This window comes from Dendronephthya gigantea, unplaced genomic scaffold (assembly GCF_004324835.1).
Source record: "Dendronephthya gigantea isolate DGI-Jeju-01 unplaced genomic scaffold, DenGig_1.0 000225F, whole genome shotgun sequence".
NCBI lineage: Eukaryota > Metazoa > Cnidaria > Anthozoa > Malacalcyonacea > Nephtheidae > Dendronephthya > Dendronephthya gigantea.
In genome coordinates, this window is record NW_021163235.1 from 205,405 (window position 1) to 222,999 (window position 17,595).

At 37.2% G+C, this 17,595-nt stretch overlaps 2 protein-coding genes across 4 annotated transcripts in view; both read left to right on the plus strand.

Annotated features, from left to right (window-relative positions):
* The first annotated feature begins 678 nt into the window (after window positions 1-678).
* On the plus strand, window positions 679-13,960 carry LOC114540225 (fibroblast growth factor receptor 3-like). Of its 3 annotated transcripts, none has more exons than XM_028560500.1 (10): window positions 679-810; window positions 1,245-1,331; window positions 1,774-2,082; window positions 2,704-2,736; window positions 2,820-2,979; window positions 3,573-3,697; window positions 3,971-4,351; window positions 4,656-4,895; window positions 6,260-6,611; window positions 13,759-13,960. In XM_028560500.1, the coding sequence occupies exons 2-9, from the start codon at window positions 1,274-1,276 to the stop codon at window positions 6,604-6,606; spliced, it is 1,653 nt and encodes a 550-aa protein (XP_028416301.1). In that variant the 5' UTR covers window positions 679-810; window positions 1,245-1,273; the 3' UTR covers window positions 6,607-6,611; window positions 13,759-13,960. The 3 variants fall into 3 exon arrangements, with proteins under 3 accessions (XP_028416301.1, XP_028416302.1, XP_028416300.1); XM_028560501.1 differs by lacking the exon at window positions 13,759-13,960 and adding an exon at window positions 6,702-6,953; XM_028560499.1 differs by lacking the exon at window positions 13,759-13,960 and adding an exon at window positions 6,705-6,953 and having other exon boundaries at window positions 680-810.
* The window catches only part of LOC114540235 (fibroblast growth factor receptor 2-like), a 40,829-nt gene continuing 32,022 nt past the window's right edge, over window positions 8,789-17,595 (plus strand). Inside the window, exons 1-14 of the mRNA XM_028560511.1 lie at window positions 8,789-8,836; window positions 9,684-9,974; window positions 10,363-10,395; window positions 10,876-11,035; window positions 11,338-11,462; window positions 11,596-11,976; window positions 12,292-12,516; window positions 13,304-13,630; window positions 15,002-15,008; window positions 15,260-15,348; window positions 15,763-16,056; window positions 16,152-16,178; window positions 16,474-16,767; window positions 17,104-17,382. Coding sequence (XP_028416312.1) covers window positions 9,791-9,974; window positions 10,363-10,395; window positions 10,876-11,035; window positions 11,338-11,462; window positions 11,596-11,976; window positions 12,292-12,516; window positions 13,304-13,630; window positions 15,002-15,008; window positions 15,260-15,348; window positions 15,763-16,056; window positions 16,152-16,178; window positions 16,474-16,767; window positions 17,104-17,382 — 2,425 coding nt within the window. The 5' untranslated portion in view covers window positions 8,789-8,836; window positions 9,684-9,790. The remainder of the gene's footprint in view (window positions 8,837-9,683; window positions 9,975-10,362; window positions 10,396-10,875; window positions 11,036-11,337; window positions 11,463-11,595; window positions 11,977-12,291; window positions 12,517-13,303; window positions 13,631-15,001; window positions 15,009-15,259; window positions 15,349-15,762; window positions 16,057-16,151; window positions 16,179-16,473; window positions 16,768-17,103; window positions 17,383-17,595) is intronic.

Consider the following 17,595-nt stretch of genomic DNA (forward strand, 5'->3'; position numbering starts at 1 on the left):
TATATCCGCTAGGACACCGGCCTTTACATTAAGCTTCAAATTCATACACGCCACGCAGACGACGAATGTCAGACAGGAAGTCGAATTACATAATAAAAAGCAAATGTGTATACTATTTTTAAATTTTAATGAAATATAATGTCATTGTTGTTAAAATTGTTTGGCAACTGCACGGCTATCTCGCTTGCCTGTTGACGTTAAATTTCTTTTCAAAAACCTGACAGAAATTTTATGTATATACTCAGTGTATCTTTAAACAAAATAACTAAATGCGTGTTGTTATTGCTGTTTAAAATACAAGAATCCTTACGTCATTCTTTCAAAATATAATTAAGTGACCGATTTGCACTCACTTAGTCTAAGGCTAACATCATCTATAACCCTTTAACAACAAATCGATATGACTTTAACCGATTTTATAGTACATATTCTGACTTATTCTGGACAATTTTTCCAATTTGGGAAAACATCGGAGCGCCATAGCAAAAGTACAGTAGCGTCAGGCCATGACCTCAGAAAGGATATACGTCCGGATGTAATATTTTCCTGTTGATAAAACTACAGGATTTTTATTTTTATGCACTTGACCTTAAATTGAAACATGTCGAAACTTTCAACACTGCTTTCAAAGACGGAAACGTGAGATCAATTTACCCGCGTCAGGTGCAGCAATATCGAATTCTGATCTTCACTGTAAATATAGCCTGTCTGCAGACCTGATGCAAATCAAATAATTTGCATTAGCTAGAAACGGCTGATATATATAACGTTTGTTCAGGCAAGACTCAATCAATAAAACAGGAGAAACAGGTAGGAACATTCTTTACTACACGTCGTACAGGGCTGTACTTTGTGTAAACGTCATTAACCTAGTTTCATCGACTAATATATTCCAATCCTAAGGTTATTTGTTGAAGTATTCTGCGCAAGAATAATGATCGTGCCTTAAGTTATTAAGTGAGATATATACACGCATATATACCGATATATTTTAGTTTTTAGGGCTTCTAACGCGTTTTAATACACACGTACATGCATGCATGCAGGTAAAGTCCTTACATATGTCTTATTTGGAAAAGTAGGTAAACATGCAAATCGAAAGAACTTAGATTTCCGCATATTTTAGTATGTTTTGTTAACCCAAGTGTAGACTAATAAAAATTTTAAAGCATTTAAAATTTTCCGCGCGAAAAAACCCCGCGTAAGTGGAAAGCAGCCGGCCTAATTCAGAAAATTTGTTTTAGGTGGAACGGACTATCATCGTGCTGGGAGAATGCTGTTCAAAGTTCTTCTTATATTCTGTGCTTTGCTCTGTTGTGCGAAGGCCAAAGGTAAAAAATACTAGATTCCATATGTGTAGCAACAAATCGAGACGAAAATCAGTTCTATTCGACGTAACTAACGCCTGTATTCACAAAGCTCACCCATACAAGCACACGCATAGGGTGTGATCTTAAAAACTTTGTTATCATGCATCGATGAGATATCATGCTTTCATAATCTGTGGAAGGATTTAATGGTAAACCTTCACTGAAAATCAACTTCTTATTGCAGTGATTGTCGAGACCTTCCACCGTAAATGAGTTTGAGTGTAAGTCGAATAGATTTAAGAATTCAGACGTATAAATGGTCCTTTCAACTCTGAGGCGAAAAATCGAGCAAAAATTCCCCGAGAAGACTAACTTTGATTATTTATTTTTTTGAAGTTGGCCCAGTCTTAGCCCTTGAAAGAAGAATATCTTTACGTTGTTGTGGTTTGTTCTTCTTTTGCAGTACGCTGTCCAAAAATTAAACACTCTTCACCTTATAACCATGTTGTTGAAGTGGGAAACATTGCTCGTCTGAAATGCGATTTCTTGAGGTGGGATTCATCCTGGAGTTTTAGCTGGTACAAAGACGGCAAGATTATTGCTGGAAAAAAGATGTATTATGGTAGAGTGAAGTCGAGGTTTAGGCAAAAAAGAGGCGCGGTGTCTCTCTTGAGGATTAAACCTGTATGGGTGCAGGACAGTGGAATCTACGAATGTGTGGCTAGAAGTCGATACTGCATTGTTGGGAAACGACTTCGCTTGACTGTCTCGGGTAAGTTTGTTGACGTTCAAATTCATCAATACCCGAATTTCCTCATTTAGCTTCTGAACGCATATATATTTGTTAGTTTTAACCATTTCATGAAAATAAATAGATTTGGAAAAATAAATTTCATTTTGAGTTTAATTTGTGCATGGAACAAAATTAGGATAGAATAGATGACTTGCGCTGCCTTTAGACTAATTTTTTACCTCGGCGATAAAAAGGACATTTTCTAAAAGAGCTTGCTAAAATTAGGAAAACTGCCAAGTTTGGCTGCGAATTGTTGTAAATTACGGAAAATAGCCATGCGAAGTTGACGAATTTTAGCTTGTATTACGACCGGAAGTGTGTAACTAATTTGGTCACACTTTTCTGCATGTCAATACAAAAGTATACAAAATTTGCCAAATTCGCATGGCTATATTTTCCGTATTTTACAAAATTCCGCAGCCAAACTTTGCATCTGCACTAATTTAACTAAGATCTTTCTAGTTGTGGTGATTTATTTTCTTCTAGTTACTTCTAACAAAAATTATTCTAAAGCGCAAGTCGTCCATTGGCAAGGGTAGAACGCTCTTCTCTATCTTGAGAAAGATCTTGATCGTTAACGTAATTATTATTTCAATTAAGGTTCTTCCAAGTTCGGCGGGATAAAAGGGGAAGGTAAGCGATGACGAATATGGCTGCATGTAGATTGCATTTTATCCACACAATAAAAAACAACTAATAATCAGATTATTAATAAGGAGCACCGTGGTTCACAAAGCTGATGCCAGCACGTCAGTTCATCGTCTGGCAAGCGCCATATGATATAACTTTGCGTTGCCCATCTGATGGAGAACCACCCTTGAAGTATCAATGGCTGAAGGACGGGAAAGCCGTAACATACCGTCGCTTAGACCCAAAGTATGTAGTTACTGCTTGGGCTATTTGGGAAGACCCGATCACCAGCAGTATCTCTTCTAAAAAGCAGCTGCTAAAAAATAAGCAGTCGATCGTTAATTCGTTGTAGTAAACACTATTTTTTTACTTAAGGCCCTATTACACCGTGCAATTTTTCTTACAACTTGCAATAAAATTCTACTTTTGAGAGATGTAAGTTTGGCAACTAGGAGACTTTCGTAATAACTTTTGTGTTTATTACACTTCATGCACTTTTCTTCTACAAGACTCTTGACTAATTTACATCTCCTAGAAGTAGAATTGCATTGCAAGCTGCAAGAATATAATATATATACAAGAGTATAATTCCACTCCAAATCAAGACCCTTATTACTCAGTCAGTTATACAAGTTCAGTTAGCGCGTAACTCTCTCATCATTTCCATGGACCTAAATTTCAGTCTTGTGTAATAAATATCAGGATGAATGAGTCACACACTTTAGAGGAAAGTTGATTGGATTCGACCAGCTCGTATACCCGTTGTTTAAACTCACTTCAAACTGAATTCGTATATCAATTACTCTATTCTATTCACTCTGGTTTGCTTTGTACTCAAGGGTTGATTCTACAAAGTGGCATTTGAGAATCAAAACAGCCGTTCCATCCGACAATGGTTTGTACAAATGTATCGTGTCAAATAGACTGGGAAATATATCAAATGATTTTAAGTTGGTTGTACAAGGTGAGTATTAAAGGGAGTGTAAATCAAAGTAAATTGTCTGAACTTTAGACTGATTTTTCGCATATACTGTGTTTAATTGTTGGCACAATTGTTGTTATTTAATTGTTGGCATAATATTTCGATTAAATCTAGACCGTTTCACTGTAATTAAGCAATATACAGAATAAAAAATCCTGATATGTATTAGAAATATACAAAATACACTCTTGGGCTACCACTAGTACATGCAAGGCTACATATATTACGTCGCTATATTTCTGAGTTTTTTTATAGAAAAGGGACCATTACGTCCAGTGTTGTCCAATCGTTTCCCCGTCAACAAAACTGTTCGTATTGGCGACAACGTGACATTTCAATGTATAGAGCTCTTTAGCCCGATGTTGACTGACTATCGTTGGCTTCACTGGAAGAAACTGCCTCCTAGTTACCCGGAGTTGAACCTTGCAGAAATACCTTCCGCCAATTCCTCGTATTATACATTGATTAATCATCGACATTATAAAGCGTTTGACGTCGAAGAAAAGGACGGAAAATACGGGGGGAGAGTTCATATAAATAATGTTACAAAAAAAGACGAAGGAATGTACACTTGTTTGATCACAAATAGTGTTGGCCAAGGTTCAAGGAATGCGTTCTTAAGAGTTGTAGATTCAGGTTCGTGAGTGCGTTTGTAATTGACTAGATTAAATTAGATAGACCGTATTCGAAATATCTTGACCTAGTAGTTCAGCGGTTGGAAGAAATTGGACCCACATTACCAAAGGTCGCCTTTCAATCCCCACAAGCTAATTTTGCAAGTTGCTGGGGCAAGTTGCTAACTTAGCGTAGCACCATCACAATTATATATGCACGAGTTCTGAAAAATTCTACTCTTGGCGAAAAAAAACAGACGTAAACACAGTAGATTTCAAACAGTTTTATCTTGCATTCGAACAGTTTTATCATATAACTTTTTTAGAAATTTCAAAACCACTGGAGAGCGATGATGAAACAGAAAAACGTGGTAGCAGGAAGATGGCTTGCTCTGTCTTGATCACAACAGCAAGGCCTGAATTCAACCGAGGCAAACAATACAGAAACCTTACCATTACTTTGAAATCTGTGAGACCAGACGACGCCAACGCGTATGCATGTAATGTGTCAGATCGCTACGACTCTATAAACATGACCGTCATGACGTCTGAACAAAATGGAATCGGTAATTATTTCGATCAGAGGCTGTTTACATGAGCCCGGTTACCCGAGATTCAACGAAGCGTGAGATGATTTTGAGGAATTGAAATGAGCAGATAACATGATCCTGGCAGTCGTATAATCATCACAACAATAGCATGTGCTTGTTTTGTGTCATAAAGACTTATTTCAATACCTCAAAGTCATCTCACGCTTCGTTGAATCTCGGGTAAGAGGGCTCATGTAATCAGCCCCTAAGTCTCTATATGAAACAAAGCAAGCATATGCTATTGTCAGGAAGATTACAACTGCCAGAATCATTTTATACACTCATTTCAATACCTCAAAGTCATCTCATGCTTCGTTGAATCGCGGCTAAGCGAGATCATGTAAACAGCCCCCTACTCAAGGTTATACATACGACATGGTTAGCAAATTCTAGGCCAAGCCGCAAAGAAACGGGGAAATAAAAGTGGGTCATTTGCAAGACTCATCAACGTGTAGTCATTATCATTAGCTTAAAAGCGCAAGCAGTCCAGGCGCTCTTGCACTGATTTAATTCAAATACTAACAAAAGATATACAGGGTGTATAAAAAAAAACGCAACCACTTAATATTCATGAATATCCTCTTTGTTCTACAACACAAAAGACGTTTGGCCCCTGGAATGCGAGAAAGCTTGTAATCATATTCTAGCGGCACAATCGTCGGTAAACAAAGTCAGGTGCGTAAACCAACGAGCTGAATTGAAAGTATTTAACGAGTAAAATTTTACTTACAACTTATTTTATAAGGTTGACAATAAAAACTCGTTGTTCGGTTGTTAGCTGCACCATTATTAGTTTAGCTGATTTGACTATTAGCAGTTAAACTGTACGATTAGAAGCCATTTTAAAATCCCAGGGGCATAAAATCTATTGAGCTTATAAACAATATGAATTTTAGAATATTGAGTGGTTGCGTTTTTTTGAGACACCCTGTACAGGGTGAGTCAAAAAATGTCCCCTCTATTGAAATCAAGCCTTTGTTCGAATCTGATTGCCTTAATATTATGATAAACCCAATTGAAAGCAAAACGCTTTATTTGAATGCCTCAACCTAATAAATATGCTATTTACACACTACTGCGTTGATCATGCATTCAAATTCCAACAAAAGCTTCATTTCAATAGCGGGGACTTTTTTTTGACTCACCCTGTATTACAAAAAACAATTGTGAATACCAAATAATATCAATGATAGTACCAAAGGTCGAATTAATTCATAATGACCTTTCGAATATCAGTTTACTTTTTACTTCTCAATGTTCCGAAATTGCGATAGAGTATAGTTCAGCTACCTGCATGAACTTTAGTTTTAGTAGCTAGCTCCATGTCTTATCGCTTTCAGAAAGAAGCAAACCCATTCTGGAAGATTTTCGTAACGTGAAAGCGATCAAGGGAGAGAGTGTGTCGTTGACCTGCAAGGCGTTCACCATGAACAGGCCAAAGTTGATTTGGTTTAAATTCGACAAAATCTTAAAACAGTATAAATTGGTCCTGGAAGGAGATCGCGTTAAATTTGAAGCCGTTGAGGACAGAAGCATGGGATGGTATGGCGAGAGACTTCGTTTATTGAGCGTTTCGAGTCAAGACTCCACGGAATATTTGTGCATGGGCATTAATATCATCGGGTCAAATACTCAATCGTTGATGGTCAAGGTTTTGCCAAAGAAAAGCGAAGAAAATATAGGTTAATCAAGGTAAATAAGTTCAATTTATCAAGCATGCCGTCTATGGCAATAATTTGATCTGAGATAAGTCGTTAATTTCCTCTTTCCGTTGAAACCAAGCAGAAATATCTGATGGCCGCGTGATGTCTGGATTAATGCTGACGAATTTTGGTATGTCCTTTAACAGTTGATTAACGTGAACATGACTTATTGTAATTGCGAACATGTGGTTTAATTTGACTCTATAATCTTGTTATCAAAGTATAGCTGTATTTTCATGATGATTTTTGATGAAATGTCAAATGTTTGAATGTCATATCTTATCGTTTTGAAATGATATTTTTATGTATGTACAGTAATCACCGGCTAACACCACCGTTAATAGAATTATGCATGTTTGGAGACTAAATAAAAGTACAATACCACTCATTAACTATATATGTTATTGTCCAGGTTTATGCAAAAATGGTTCCTTCCTCGTCACTTGTCTATTGTATTTTAGCCAAATTTACCAATAGCATTCGTCTTTCTAAGCTCATTAATCTTGACTTGCAAAATCTGTGCAAAATACAATAGGCATGTGATGAGAAAGGAACAATTTTTGCATAAATCTACCTCAACATAGTTAATGAGTTGTATTGTAGTTTTATGTGATCTCTAAACCATGTATATTCCGTATTAATTGTGCTAATACGAACTTGCTTTACTCGGACTCTTTGCTAACTCGAATCTGATTTCCCTGGCATTTGACACTGTTCTTATAGTTATTTACTCCGCTTTAATCGAACTTGCTTTACTCAATAAATTTTGTTTTCCCTTGGTCGAATACATCCCTTTACCTCGAACTTTGTTTTCGAACCATATATCAGCAAACCTTTTGTGAGAACTTATTTTGACAACCGGAAACTATTGAAAAAACAATTTAATCGGTGTATAATTGAATAAATGATTATAAATATACTCCGACATTTTGGACATGTTTTTCGCATAAAATATTTCCGTAAATGATTATACGTGACGTCATCATTTCCAAATGTATCCGGCAAAGCTGTCCACACGTATCCGCTCAGCCGTCGTTTTCAAATTCTTTCACTCTGGAGCGTTTTAAGATTCTTCCGTTTTCATTGGGCGAAAACGCCGGATACGTGTGGACGATACGCGTAACCGTAAGAATATTCTTGCGTTTTCAAGAATGCATTCCCTTCACCGGTCACAATTGAAAAGAAAATCGAGCGAAAAATTTCGTTGGGTCGAAGAATTCCGCCAAGTGGAAAACCGCCTTAGTTTAGTTTCTTTCTCAGTTCACCACGAAAAGCGGTCATCGGCATTTGACGATCACCTGTTTCTTCCAGATATTTGCCCTCTCATATAGATCAGCGTTAAAAGCCGTCTGGCACTATTCCAGACTAAGACGTAATAATCTCTCCAGTTAAATTCACCTGATTTAGAGCCAGAACTTTTTTTATGATGAAAGATTAGCTAAAGTTTCGATTACACATCCATAATCCATCCTGTCGATATCAGGAATCTTTTATGAGCTCGAAATTCTATTACTTGAAATTCTATTTTAGCACTAATGAAACATACAACATAGCTATCAATGCTGAAAAACTCCTAAACATTCGACTATAAGCATCGCTAAATCGTATAAAGTTTCAGGGTTTCTTTCAAGTTGACTATCAGTCTATCACTAACTGCATGTAACTCTTTAAAAATGTCGTACAGTAGGTATGTATAGTGACGTACATAGGATGTACAACGACAACCTTCTTCCTGAAAGGATCGATTTACCAGTTACCACGACGTATACAAGGGATTGCGCGCAGCGTTCTCGATTACATTTCGAATCAGCTTTGGTGAGAAGCAGTTCAAATATACCTGCTGCGATTTACGACTTCAAAATAAAGCTGTGAAATTTCTTCAAGACTTCAACCAGAGTAAGACATTGTGTATGTTTTTAATTAATAAACTGTAATTGCTGATTTTTTTGGACACCCTGTAGTCCGTTGTCTCATGGTAGCCGCGCAACTTAAAGTCCCCATTAACACGAGACATGCAGCTTTCATATTCAACTTATAGATTCTCAATAATAAACCCGCTAAGCTTGGGTTAAACCTCTGCGTCAGGTTGTATTACTGTATCTAATCTGGTCATTTTAAATTTCGCTTCAGACGAGACTTAAATGAGTGTCGTGATGCTGGTCCAATTTTGTCTCATTCTTTGCGGTTTGTTCTTCCTGGAAGTTCAATCATCAGGTAATTTACTTTATGGTTTATTTATGCTGCTAAAATCTGCACGGGAAACAAATGGAATTAGAATTTCCTGAAGAAAATGAATCCGCTTTTAGTAAACATCTTTTTTGACAATGATCTGTAGTGTAGCATATCGACAAACAAAGTTGACTTTCCTCTGTCATCTCTGTTAAACTATATAAGAAAAAGTTCGGATTAGTAGCGGTCCATTCAGTTTAGTCATTACAAAAAGCAAAGGGGGAATGTCCAACTGGACCATTGCTGCTCAAAAGGGCAATAGGGCAATTTCTGAATGGAGGAAACATCTTTAAAGTACATTATATGCATTGACTAAACTGAAAGAATAGACTTCGTTACAGGATAGCTACAACGCATATTGCTTTGGAGTTCCGTCAAGTTGTATAAAGATGCCTTCCACTTGCGCGCGGGAAAATTAAATGCTCCTAATTTTTACTATTTAACACACAGGGCAACAAATGCATGCTAAAATATTCGGAGAACTAAGTTTCTTCGATTATTATCTAGTTAATATGACATCAGTAAAGATTTAGACCTTACGTGCGTGTACTGCGCATAAAAAACGGATAATCCCCAACATAGGATATAATCGGATAATTTTTGTATGGCGTCGTGTAATAGATTAAAATTAGCGATATCCACTGTCAGCAGTGCGCAAGACTTGGTGTAGTAATCCTATCAGTCGTTGGGGCAGCTGAGAACGCATTAGAATAAGGCAATCATAAGCGGAATTTAAAAATGACAAGCGAAAGTTTTGGCAATATAAGGGACTGGATATTGGGTAAATTTTCGAATAATGTGGTTAACTAGCTAGGAATTCTGTTTACCTCAGGAGGAAAACCTAAGATAGTTGACAAATCGACAGTTACTTACTCGGCGAAAGTTGGGGAAAGAATTCGTTTAAAATGCAATTTCAACCGCTGGGAGAACGGTTGGAAAATGACGTGGTACAAAAACGGCGCTGTTGTTCGGGTTCGAAGAAAGTCGAGGTTTAGAATGCGTGATGGGGTGACGAGCATGCTGAGAATCAAGAACGTACGAATCCGCGATGCTGGAATGTACCAGTGTGTGGCTAGAAACAAATATGGCACAGAAAGTAAACAAATGAATCTAACAGTCACAGGTGAGTTGTATGGTGATTTGTATGGTTGTATGGCGAGTTGTGTGGTTGTATGATAAGTATGATTGTATTGAGAGTTTTATTGTGAGTTGAATGGTTGTATTGAGAGTTGTATGGTTGTATTGTGAGCCGTATGGTTGTATTGTGAGTTGTATGGTTGTATGGTTGTATGGTGAGTTGTGTGGTTGCATGATGAGTTGTATGGTTGCATGGTGAGTTGTATGGTTGTATGGTGAGTTGTGTGGTTGTATGGTGAGTTGTATGGTTGCATGATGAGTTGTATGGTGAGTTAAATGGTGAGTTGTATGATAAGTCATAAGAAATCATAAGAAATACTGAAGTCATACGATGTTCAATATTGGTTTCATACTCCATCATTGAATATTTTTAGGTCAGTTAAAGGCGCGTGGTGTACCCGGACAAGGTTAGTACTGGGGTTAGCAAACGAGCAACTTCATTTTAAATTTTATGCAGACTGTTACAGTTAAATTTAGCATGAAGACGCAAATGACTCAAATTATTTATTCTTTAATATGAAATAAACTATATATATACACAAAGTGCTTTAACCAATCCGCCTTTACAGTGACGAAGACCTTTTCAAAATTATAAGCGATGCAAATGCTCTTAGTTTTTTATATTCTTAAATGTATCGCAAAGGCGCTACAGAACTATATTTTCAGTAAGTCATTAATGCTTTATATGATGGTCATTTGGTTGCGACTAGTACTGCTCTTGAATTATGTTCTTTGAACTTTTCCCTGATGATGGCCCGAGCTCACGGGCCGAAAACTTAGAAATCTAATAAATTACATGGTGTAAACCATGACTAACTTGATTGATTGACATTAATTGATAAAATTCAAAAGCGTGCAAGTTTATTATCAGACCCTTTCTCGCGTAGGTTCGCCGTGGTTTGAAAAGCTGAGTCCTGCGAGGCAGTACATCGCCTGGCCAGCGTCGAATGATCTGAAATTACGCTGTGCGGCTGATGGAGAGCCTCCCTTGAAATATCAGTGGTTGAAGGACGGGAAAGTCCTGACATATCGTGGCTTAGATCCAAAGTATGTCCTGGATTTATAGTTGCAGTATTAAATATGGTCTTCATTTAGAGAAAGATAATACTCAGTTGCGTTTTAAAATTAGCGAGACGAAAGACTGTCATGCATATTCGTTTATTCAACAACTGTTCAGAGAAGGCGAGGTGAATATGGCTGAAAAAAACCCGAGACGAATTTGTTTTAGTCAAAATAACATCTTCCTTCGTCTGTCAATTTGACAAAAATGACTCAAATCAATTTTCAAGTCAAGTAAAGAATGAAATAACAGTCGTTTGACTTCTTGTTTCTAAATTATTCTACCAAAGGGTTGACGGTACGAAGTGGTATTTGATTATCAAAACAGCCGTTATATCTGACAATGGCGTGTACAAATGTATCGTGTCAAATAGACTGGGGAATATATCACGTGAATACAAATTGAAAGTAATAGGTGGGTAGATTTAATGGAGTGTGAACTAAATAATGTTTTTAATTAAATGTTCTTGCATAATGTTGAAATCCGTATCTCAAGAGTTACTACATTTTCACACGTTCTTGCAATAATGCTGTGTTTTTTTTTATAGAAAAGGGACCAATACGTCCAGTGTTATCAACTCATTTCCCCGTCAACAAAACTGTTCATGTTGGCGACAACGTGACATTTCAATGTATAGAGCTCTTTAGCCCGATGTTGACCGACTATCGTTGGCTTCACTGGAAGAAGCTGCCTCCTAGTTACCCGGAGTTGAACCTTGCAGAAATACCATCCACCACTTCGCCGTATTATACATTGATTAATCATCGACATTATAAAGCGTTTGACGTCGAAAAAAAGGACGGAAAATACGGGTCAAGGGTATACATAAATAACGTTACAAAAGAAGATGAAGGAATGTACACTTGTTTGATCACAAATCATGTTGGACAAGGTTCAAGGAATGCGTTCTTAAGAGTTGTCGATTCAGGTTCGTGAGTGAGTTTGTAATTGACTAGATTAAGTTAGATAGACTGTATTCGAACTGTCTTGACCTGGTAGTTCAATTGGACCCAAATTACCAAAGGTCGCCTGTTCAATTCCCACCCTGGTCAAGCTAATTTTGCAAGTTGCTGGGTTGGTAACTAATGGTAGCATCATCACAATTATGAATGCAAGAATTCTGCAAAATTCTATCCTTGGCGAAAAAATAGACTTAAACACAGTAGATCTCAAACTAAGCCCAAGAATATGCGGTTTCATAGCCCAAAAATGCATTCGAACAGTTTTATCACAACTTTTTTAGAAATTTCAAAACCACTGGAGAGAGATGATGAAACAGAAGAACCTGGTAGGAAGATGGCTTGCTCTGTCTCCGTTGCAGGAACGCCTGAATTCAACCGAGGCAAACAATACCAACATCTTACCGTTGCTTTGAAGTCTGTGAGACCAAACGACGCCAACGCATATGAGTGTAATCTGTCAGGTCGCTACGAATCTATAAACATGACGTATGAACACAATGGAAACGGTAATTATGTCGTCGGATTCATGTGAATAGCTTGGACCAACTTTCTATGTCTCATTTTGGTCGCATCCCATAGTTCAAACAACAGATAATGCGATAATAATTAAACATTATTAACCTTTATTATTATCTTATCTTATTACCTTTTGTTCGAATTGAACTCGACGCGCACAAGGTATGAATAAGGCCTTATATACAATTGTACAGAGTGCATGAGTATTCGATTTTTTTGTGAATTTCAACCTCGATTTCAATTACCTCGATTCAACGAAGCGTGAGATGATTTTGAAGGATTGAAATAAGTCTTTATAAGATCAAACAAACACATGATATTGTCGGAATTACTTCGCCACTGCCAGCCAGTGCCAGTATTGTGTATATATACTTATTTCAATACCTCAAAGTCATCTCATGCTTCGTTGAATCTCGGCTGAGTGGGATCGTGTAAACAGCTAGCCCTCAAAGTTATACGGCATGCATGAGAAAATTCAGCATTTATGGGCAAAGAAACGGCGAAAGAAAAGTGGGTCACTTGCAAGACTTAAACCTAAATCATAAATATTATCACCTTAAAAGATGGTCAAACAAAGAGAACAAATCGATAAGAATTGCATTTAATTCAAATACTAACAATTACAAGACAATACCAAATAATCACCTTTCCTTGGCAAATCAATTGACTTTTTACTTTCGAATGTTCCAGATTTTTCCAAAATAGCGACACAGAATACCTAGTGTAGTTAGCTAAACTTACGTTTTAGTAACTAGCTCAATGTTTTATCGCTTTCAGAAAGAGCAAGGCCTATTCTGGAAGATTTTCGTAACGTGAAAGCGATCGAGGGAGAGAGTGTGTCGTTGACCTGCAAGGCGTTCAACATCAACAGACCAAAGTTGATTTGGTTTAAATTCGACAAAATCTTAAAACAGTATAAAGTGGTCCGGGAAGAAGATCGCGTTGAATTTGAAGCCGTGGAGGACAAAAGCATGGGATGGTATGGCGAGAGACTTCGTTTATTGAGCGTTTCGAGTCAAGACTCCACGGAATATTTGTGCTTAGGCATTAATTTCATTGGGACAAATTCTGAATCGTTGATGGTCAAGGTTTTGCCAAAGAAAAGCCAAGAAATATAGGTCAATGAAGGTAAACAAGCTCAATTTATCAAGCCATGACGTCTATTCAATAATTTGATTTGAGATTAGTCGTCGTTAATTTCCTCTTTCCGTATTATTATGAAACTTAAGCAGAAATATCTGATGACCGCGTGATGTCTGGATTAATGCTGACGAATTGCTTTTGGTATGTCTTTTAACAGTTGATTAACGTGAATACGACTTATTGTAATCGCGAGCACGTTGTTTAATTTCATTGTATTGTCTTGTAATCAAAGTATAGCTGTATTTTCATAATGATTTTCGATGAAATGTCAAATATATATCATATCTTGTTGTTCTCAATTGATATTTTTATGTAGTATATGTTATATACATGAAGTATTTACTGATTTGTATTATAATCCAGTTGGTGTCTTCCTCAGATAGACCTTAATCACCGCGGAAAGCGGTCACTGGCTGTATTTCCTGTTTCTTCAAGCCTTAATTCTGCGACATTTAAACGAATGTGAGACGACTTTGAGGTATTGAAATGAGTCTGAGACATCAGACATGATCCTGGCAGTTGCGTAGTAATCACAACAATAGCATGTACTTCTTTTGTTTCAGAAAGACTTCTTTCAATACCTCAAAATCATCTTATTAGCACCTCAGTAATCTTTTTAGTTGCATTCACCAGATTTAAATCCAAAATGTCAGGGTTTTTCTGAGGTCCAAATTCTCTGAAATCTTAGTTCACCCTTGATGTAACGTTAGTATTCCAGAAATGGAATACTAACGTTAATTTTCACCTTGAATATCACCAGCTGGCTGCTGGCAGTTGTAACTCAAAAAATGTGTCGTTTGGAGACGGGATGCACGACAAAAAATTGATCAGGATGTCGCATAAGGGGTGATCAGTGCTGTGCTGCACCCTTGGGAACAGTATTGACTGTATTGTTAACAATGTTGACTTATGTTGTTGAACCTTGTTAAATCATCAATGTTGATGTAATCACGATGCAATGTTGTTGTAACAAGTTGCGACAACATTGATGATTCAACAAGCTTCAACAACATTGTTAACAATACTGTTCACAGGGTGCAGCACAACATTGTTCACTCCTGTTTTTAACAACTTGCATCAACATGATGATTTTTACGCGTGTAATATAGGCCAATAAGGGGAAATAATATCGAACTTTACCTTGAGTGAAACTTTCAACACCAACCCCCATGCACAGGATGTATCAATTTACCTTCACGTATGTACATATACAAGGGTCGCTTAGCATTATTGATTACATATCGCGAATCATCTTTGGTTGAAAGCACTTGATAAACGTGTTGGAACTTGCGACGACTTCAAATTGAAGAAGTAGGACTTTTTCAATTGCAGATATAGGGTAAGACCTTTGGGAATGTTTTAAAACCTGTATAATTTTGGCGTTATTCCGTTGGTTTAATGTTTAACCAACGACATCTGCATGTGTGTATAACATAAATAAACAATAAAGTCAATATTGTCTGTAGCAATTTTCATGAGGTTTTCATCCTCTAATCAGAATGAAGCTGTGAACGAAACGAGACATAATATTCAACGTAAATTCCCAAGGCTAAAAGCTCAATTATTTCAGTTAACAATTTATCATTACAGAGATTTTGCCTCAAACGAGACTTGGAGTGTCAAAATGCTCGCCAGATTTTGTTTCATTCTGTGTGCTTTGTTTTTCGTGGTGGAATCAGGTGATATATACTTGTATACTCAGGGCCGTAGCTAGACCGCTTAATTGGGGGAGGGGGTGTATATTCATATATTTATGTTTATATAACGTAGAAACAATAGCGTACAAAAGAAATCAGTCGGGCATAAGACGAATATATGAATATTCTGTATTCACCCCCCAATTAAGCTTCTAGCTACGGCCCTGTCTATACTTTCAATTTATCGGCACGGCATGGCTTAAATTGGTACCCGTACCCAATTTTATTCCCACAGGAAAGACTGTAATCTCGAGCGGTCTAAAGAGGTTATGTAGATCATTAAACTGCCCACTTTGTTTTATTTCTGTTCTCCCCCCGTTCCATCTACCTTGCCTAAATATCCGTTACGGGGGGTTAGTGAACTTTATTTGTTTGGCCATTTCTTTTAATTTTCAGCATTCACACGTACACCAGTAAGTCCACCATTACTCTATAAGTACAAGTCGAACGTGGTAGCATTACTCGGCCAATCACGGGTCAAGCTTCGTTGCCGCGTGTCTAATGGCATGGGAGCACAATATTGGTGGACAAGGAATGGCAAGAAAATACGAAGATCGAGGAAATATCTAGTCACTTATTTCCATAATTTGAGGATAAAAAACGTGGGAGCTTCTGACGCCGGAGAGTACGTTTGTCGGGCGAAAAATGATGTCGGAGAGAGTCACCAAACGATCACCCTCATTGTTAAAGGTAAAATTTAAAAGACGAATTTGATTAGAAGAAAATAACAACGAACAGATAAGACTGTACACTTTCCTTGTTAATTTTAATTTGTTTCTTCATAGATCCAGCCAAAGAAAATACTACTGAAGGTAACACTAATAATAACGAAATAATAATAGTAATAAAAAAGCTGTAGTGTATATACTGATATTTACATTGGATAGCTCTAAATAAGGGCCGTACTTTATCCCATGAATCATCTACGATGCCATGCAGTGTGTATGTGTTTACTCGCTACCGAGAAAAGACAAAATAAATCGCTTTGCGAATAAATTTCAAAAAACTCATTTCTTCCAATCTTATTAGGTCTTGTTTTACACTCGGTTGTATGGTTTCCATACACGATGTTTTAATCATAACAGTTCATTTTTTTTAAACCTACAGAAAGAAAACCGTTTTTCACGCATCTGGAACAGATGACGAAAAAGATGATAATAATCCCGGCTGGTAACAAATTCAAAATCACATGTTCGGCTTCCGGTAGACCATCGCCAACAATCGCCTGGTACAAAAATGGGAAACAGCTTAAACTAATGCCCGATGGTTCAACGGCGATAAAACCGAGTGATTTTATCTTAAACTTCGAATCACTGAGATCAAAAGACGATGGAAAATACACGTGTTTCGTTTCAAACAGACTTGGAAATGTTAGCGCGTCATTTGACCTGACAGTCAAAGGTAGGATCGTGGTATTTTCTTTCTGATTTCCCCAAATTAACGCGGTGGTCCGAACGTGCGATATTAACTTTTCATGTTCTCCAACTATAGAATAATACTCGCAAACCAGTGTTGCAAAAAATGAAAAATGTGACGAGTGAATTAGTTACTGATATTCAATAGAGCCCTTATACATCAGAGCATTCGTAACTTTTACTCGTTTCCATCTTCAAAGACGAAAATCGCAGCAAAAATTGCAAGTCTAAACTGGCCTACTTCCCTCATAATTCCCCTCCTGTTTTGCCAACTTTTCTGAAATAATGTCAGGGGGGTCAGTAAATTTTAATCTACTTTCAGCATCCCCGCCACCATCCTTCCAGAGTGACGTGTCAAACGCGACCGTTGTGCTCGGCGAATCAGAAGTCAGGCTTCCCTGTCGCGTGATCGCTGACGTAAATACAGAATATTGGTGGACAAAAGGCGGGAAACGGATAACGAAACGAAAAAGATATCGAATCAAGAAATTCCGTTATTTGAGGATAAAAAATGTGGAGAATTCCGACGCCGGAGAGTACGTTTGTCGGGCGAAAAATAATGGCGGAGAAATTCAGCAAACGATTACTTTAATTGTTGAAGGTTAGATTAAATAATGTATCCTTAAGTCATATTTGGTAGACTTCTCACAATCACAAATGAAAAATGATATGGAAACACCCTATATGCATTGCAATCTTGTCTCGAAAGTCATCATATATCGTACGCTGTATATTTTAAGTTTTTCATAGGAGACACGTTATACAATTCCTTTGTTATAAAAACCGAAATTCAGACTTTTTACAAATTGACAAC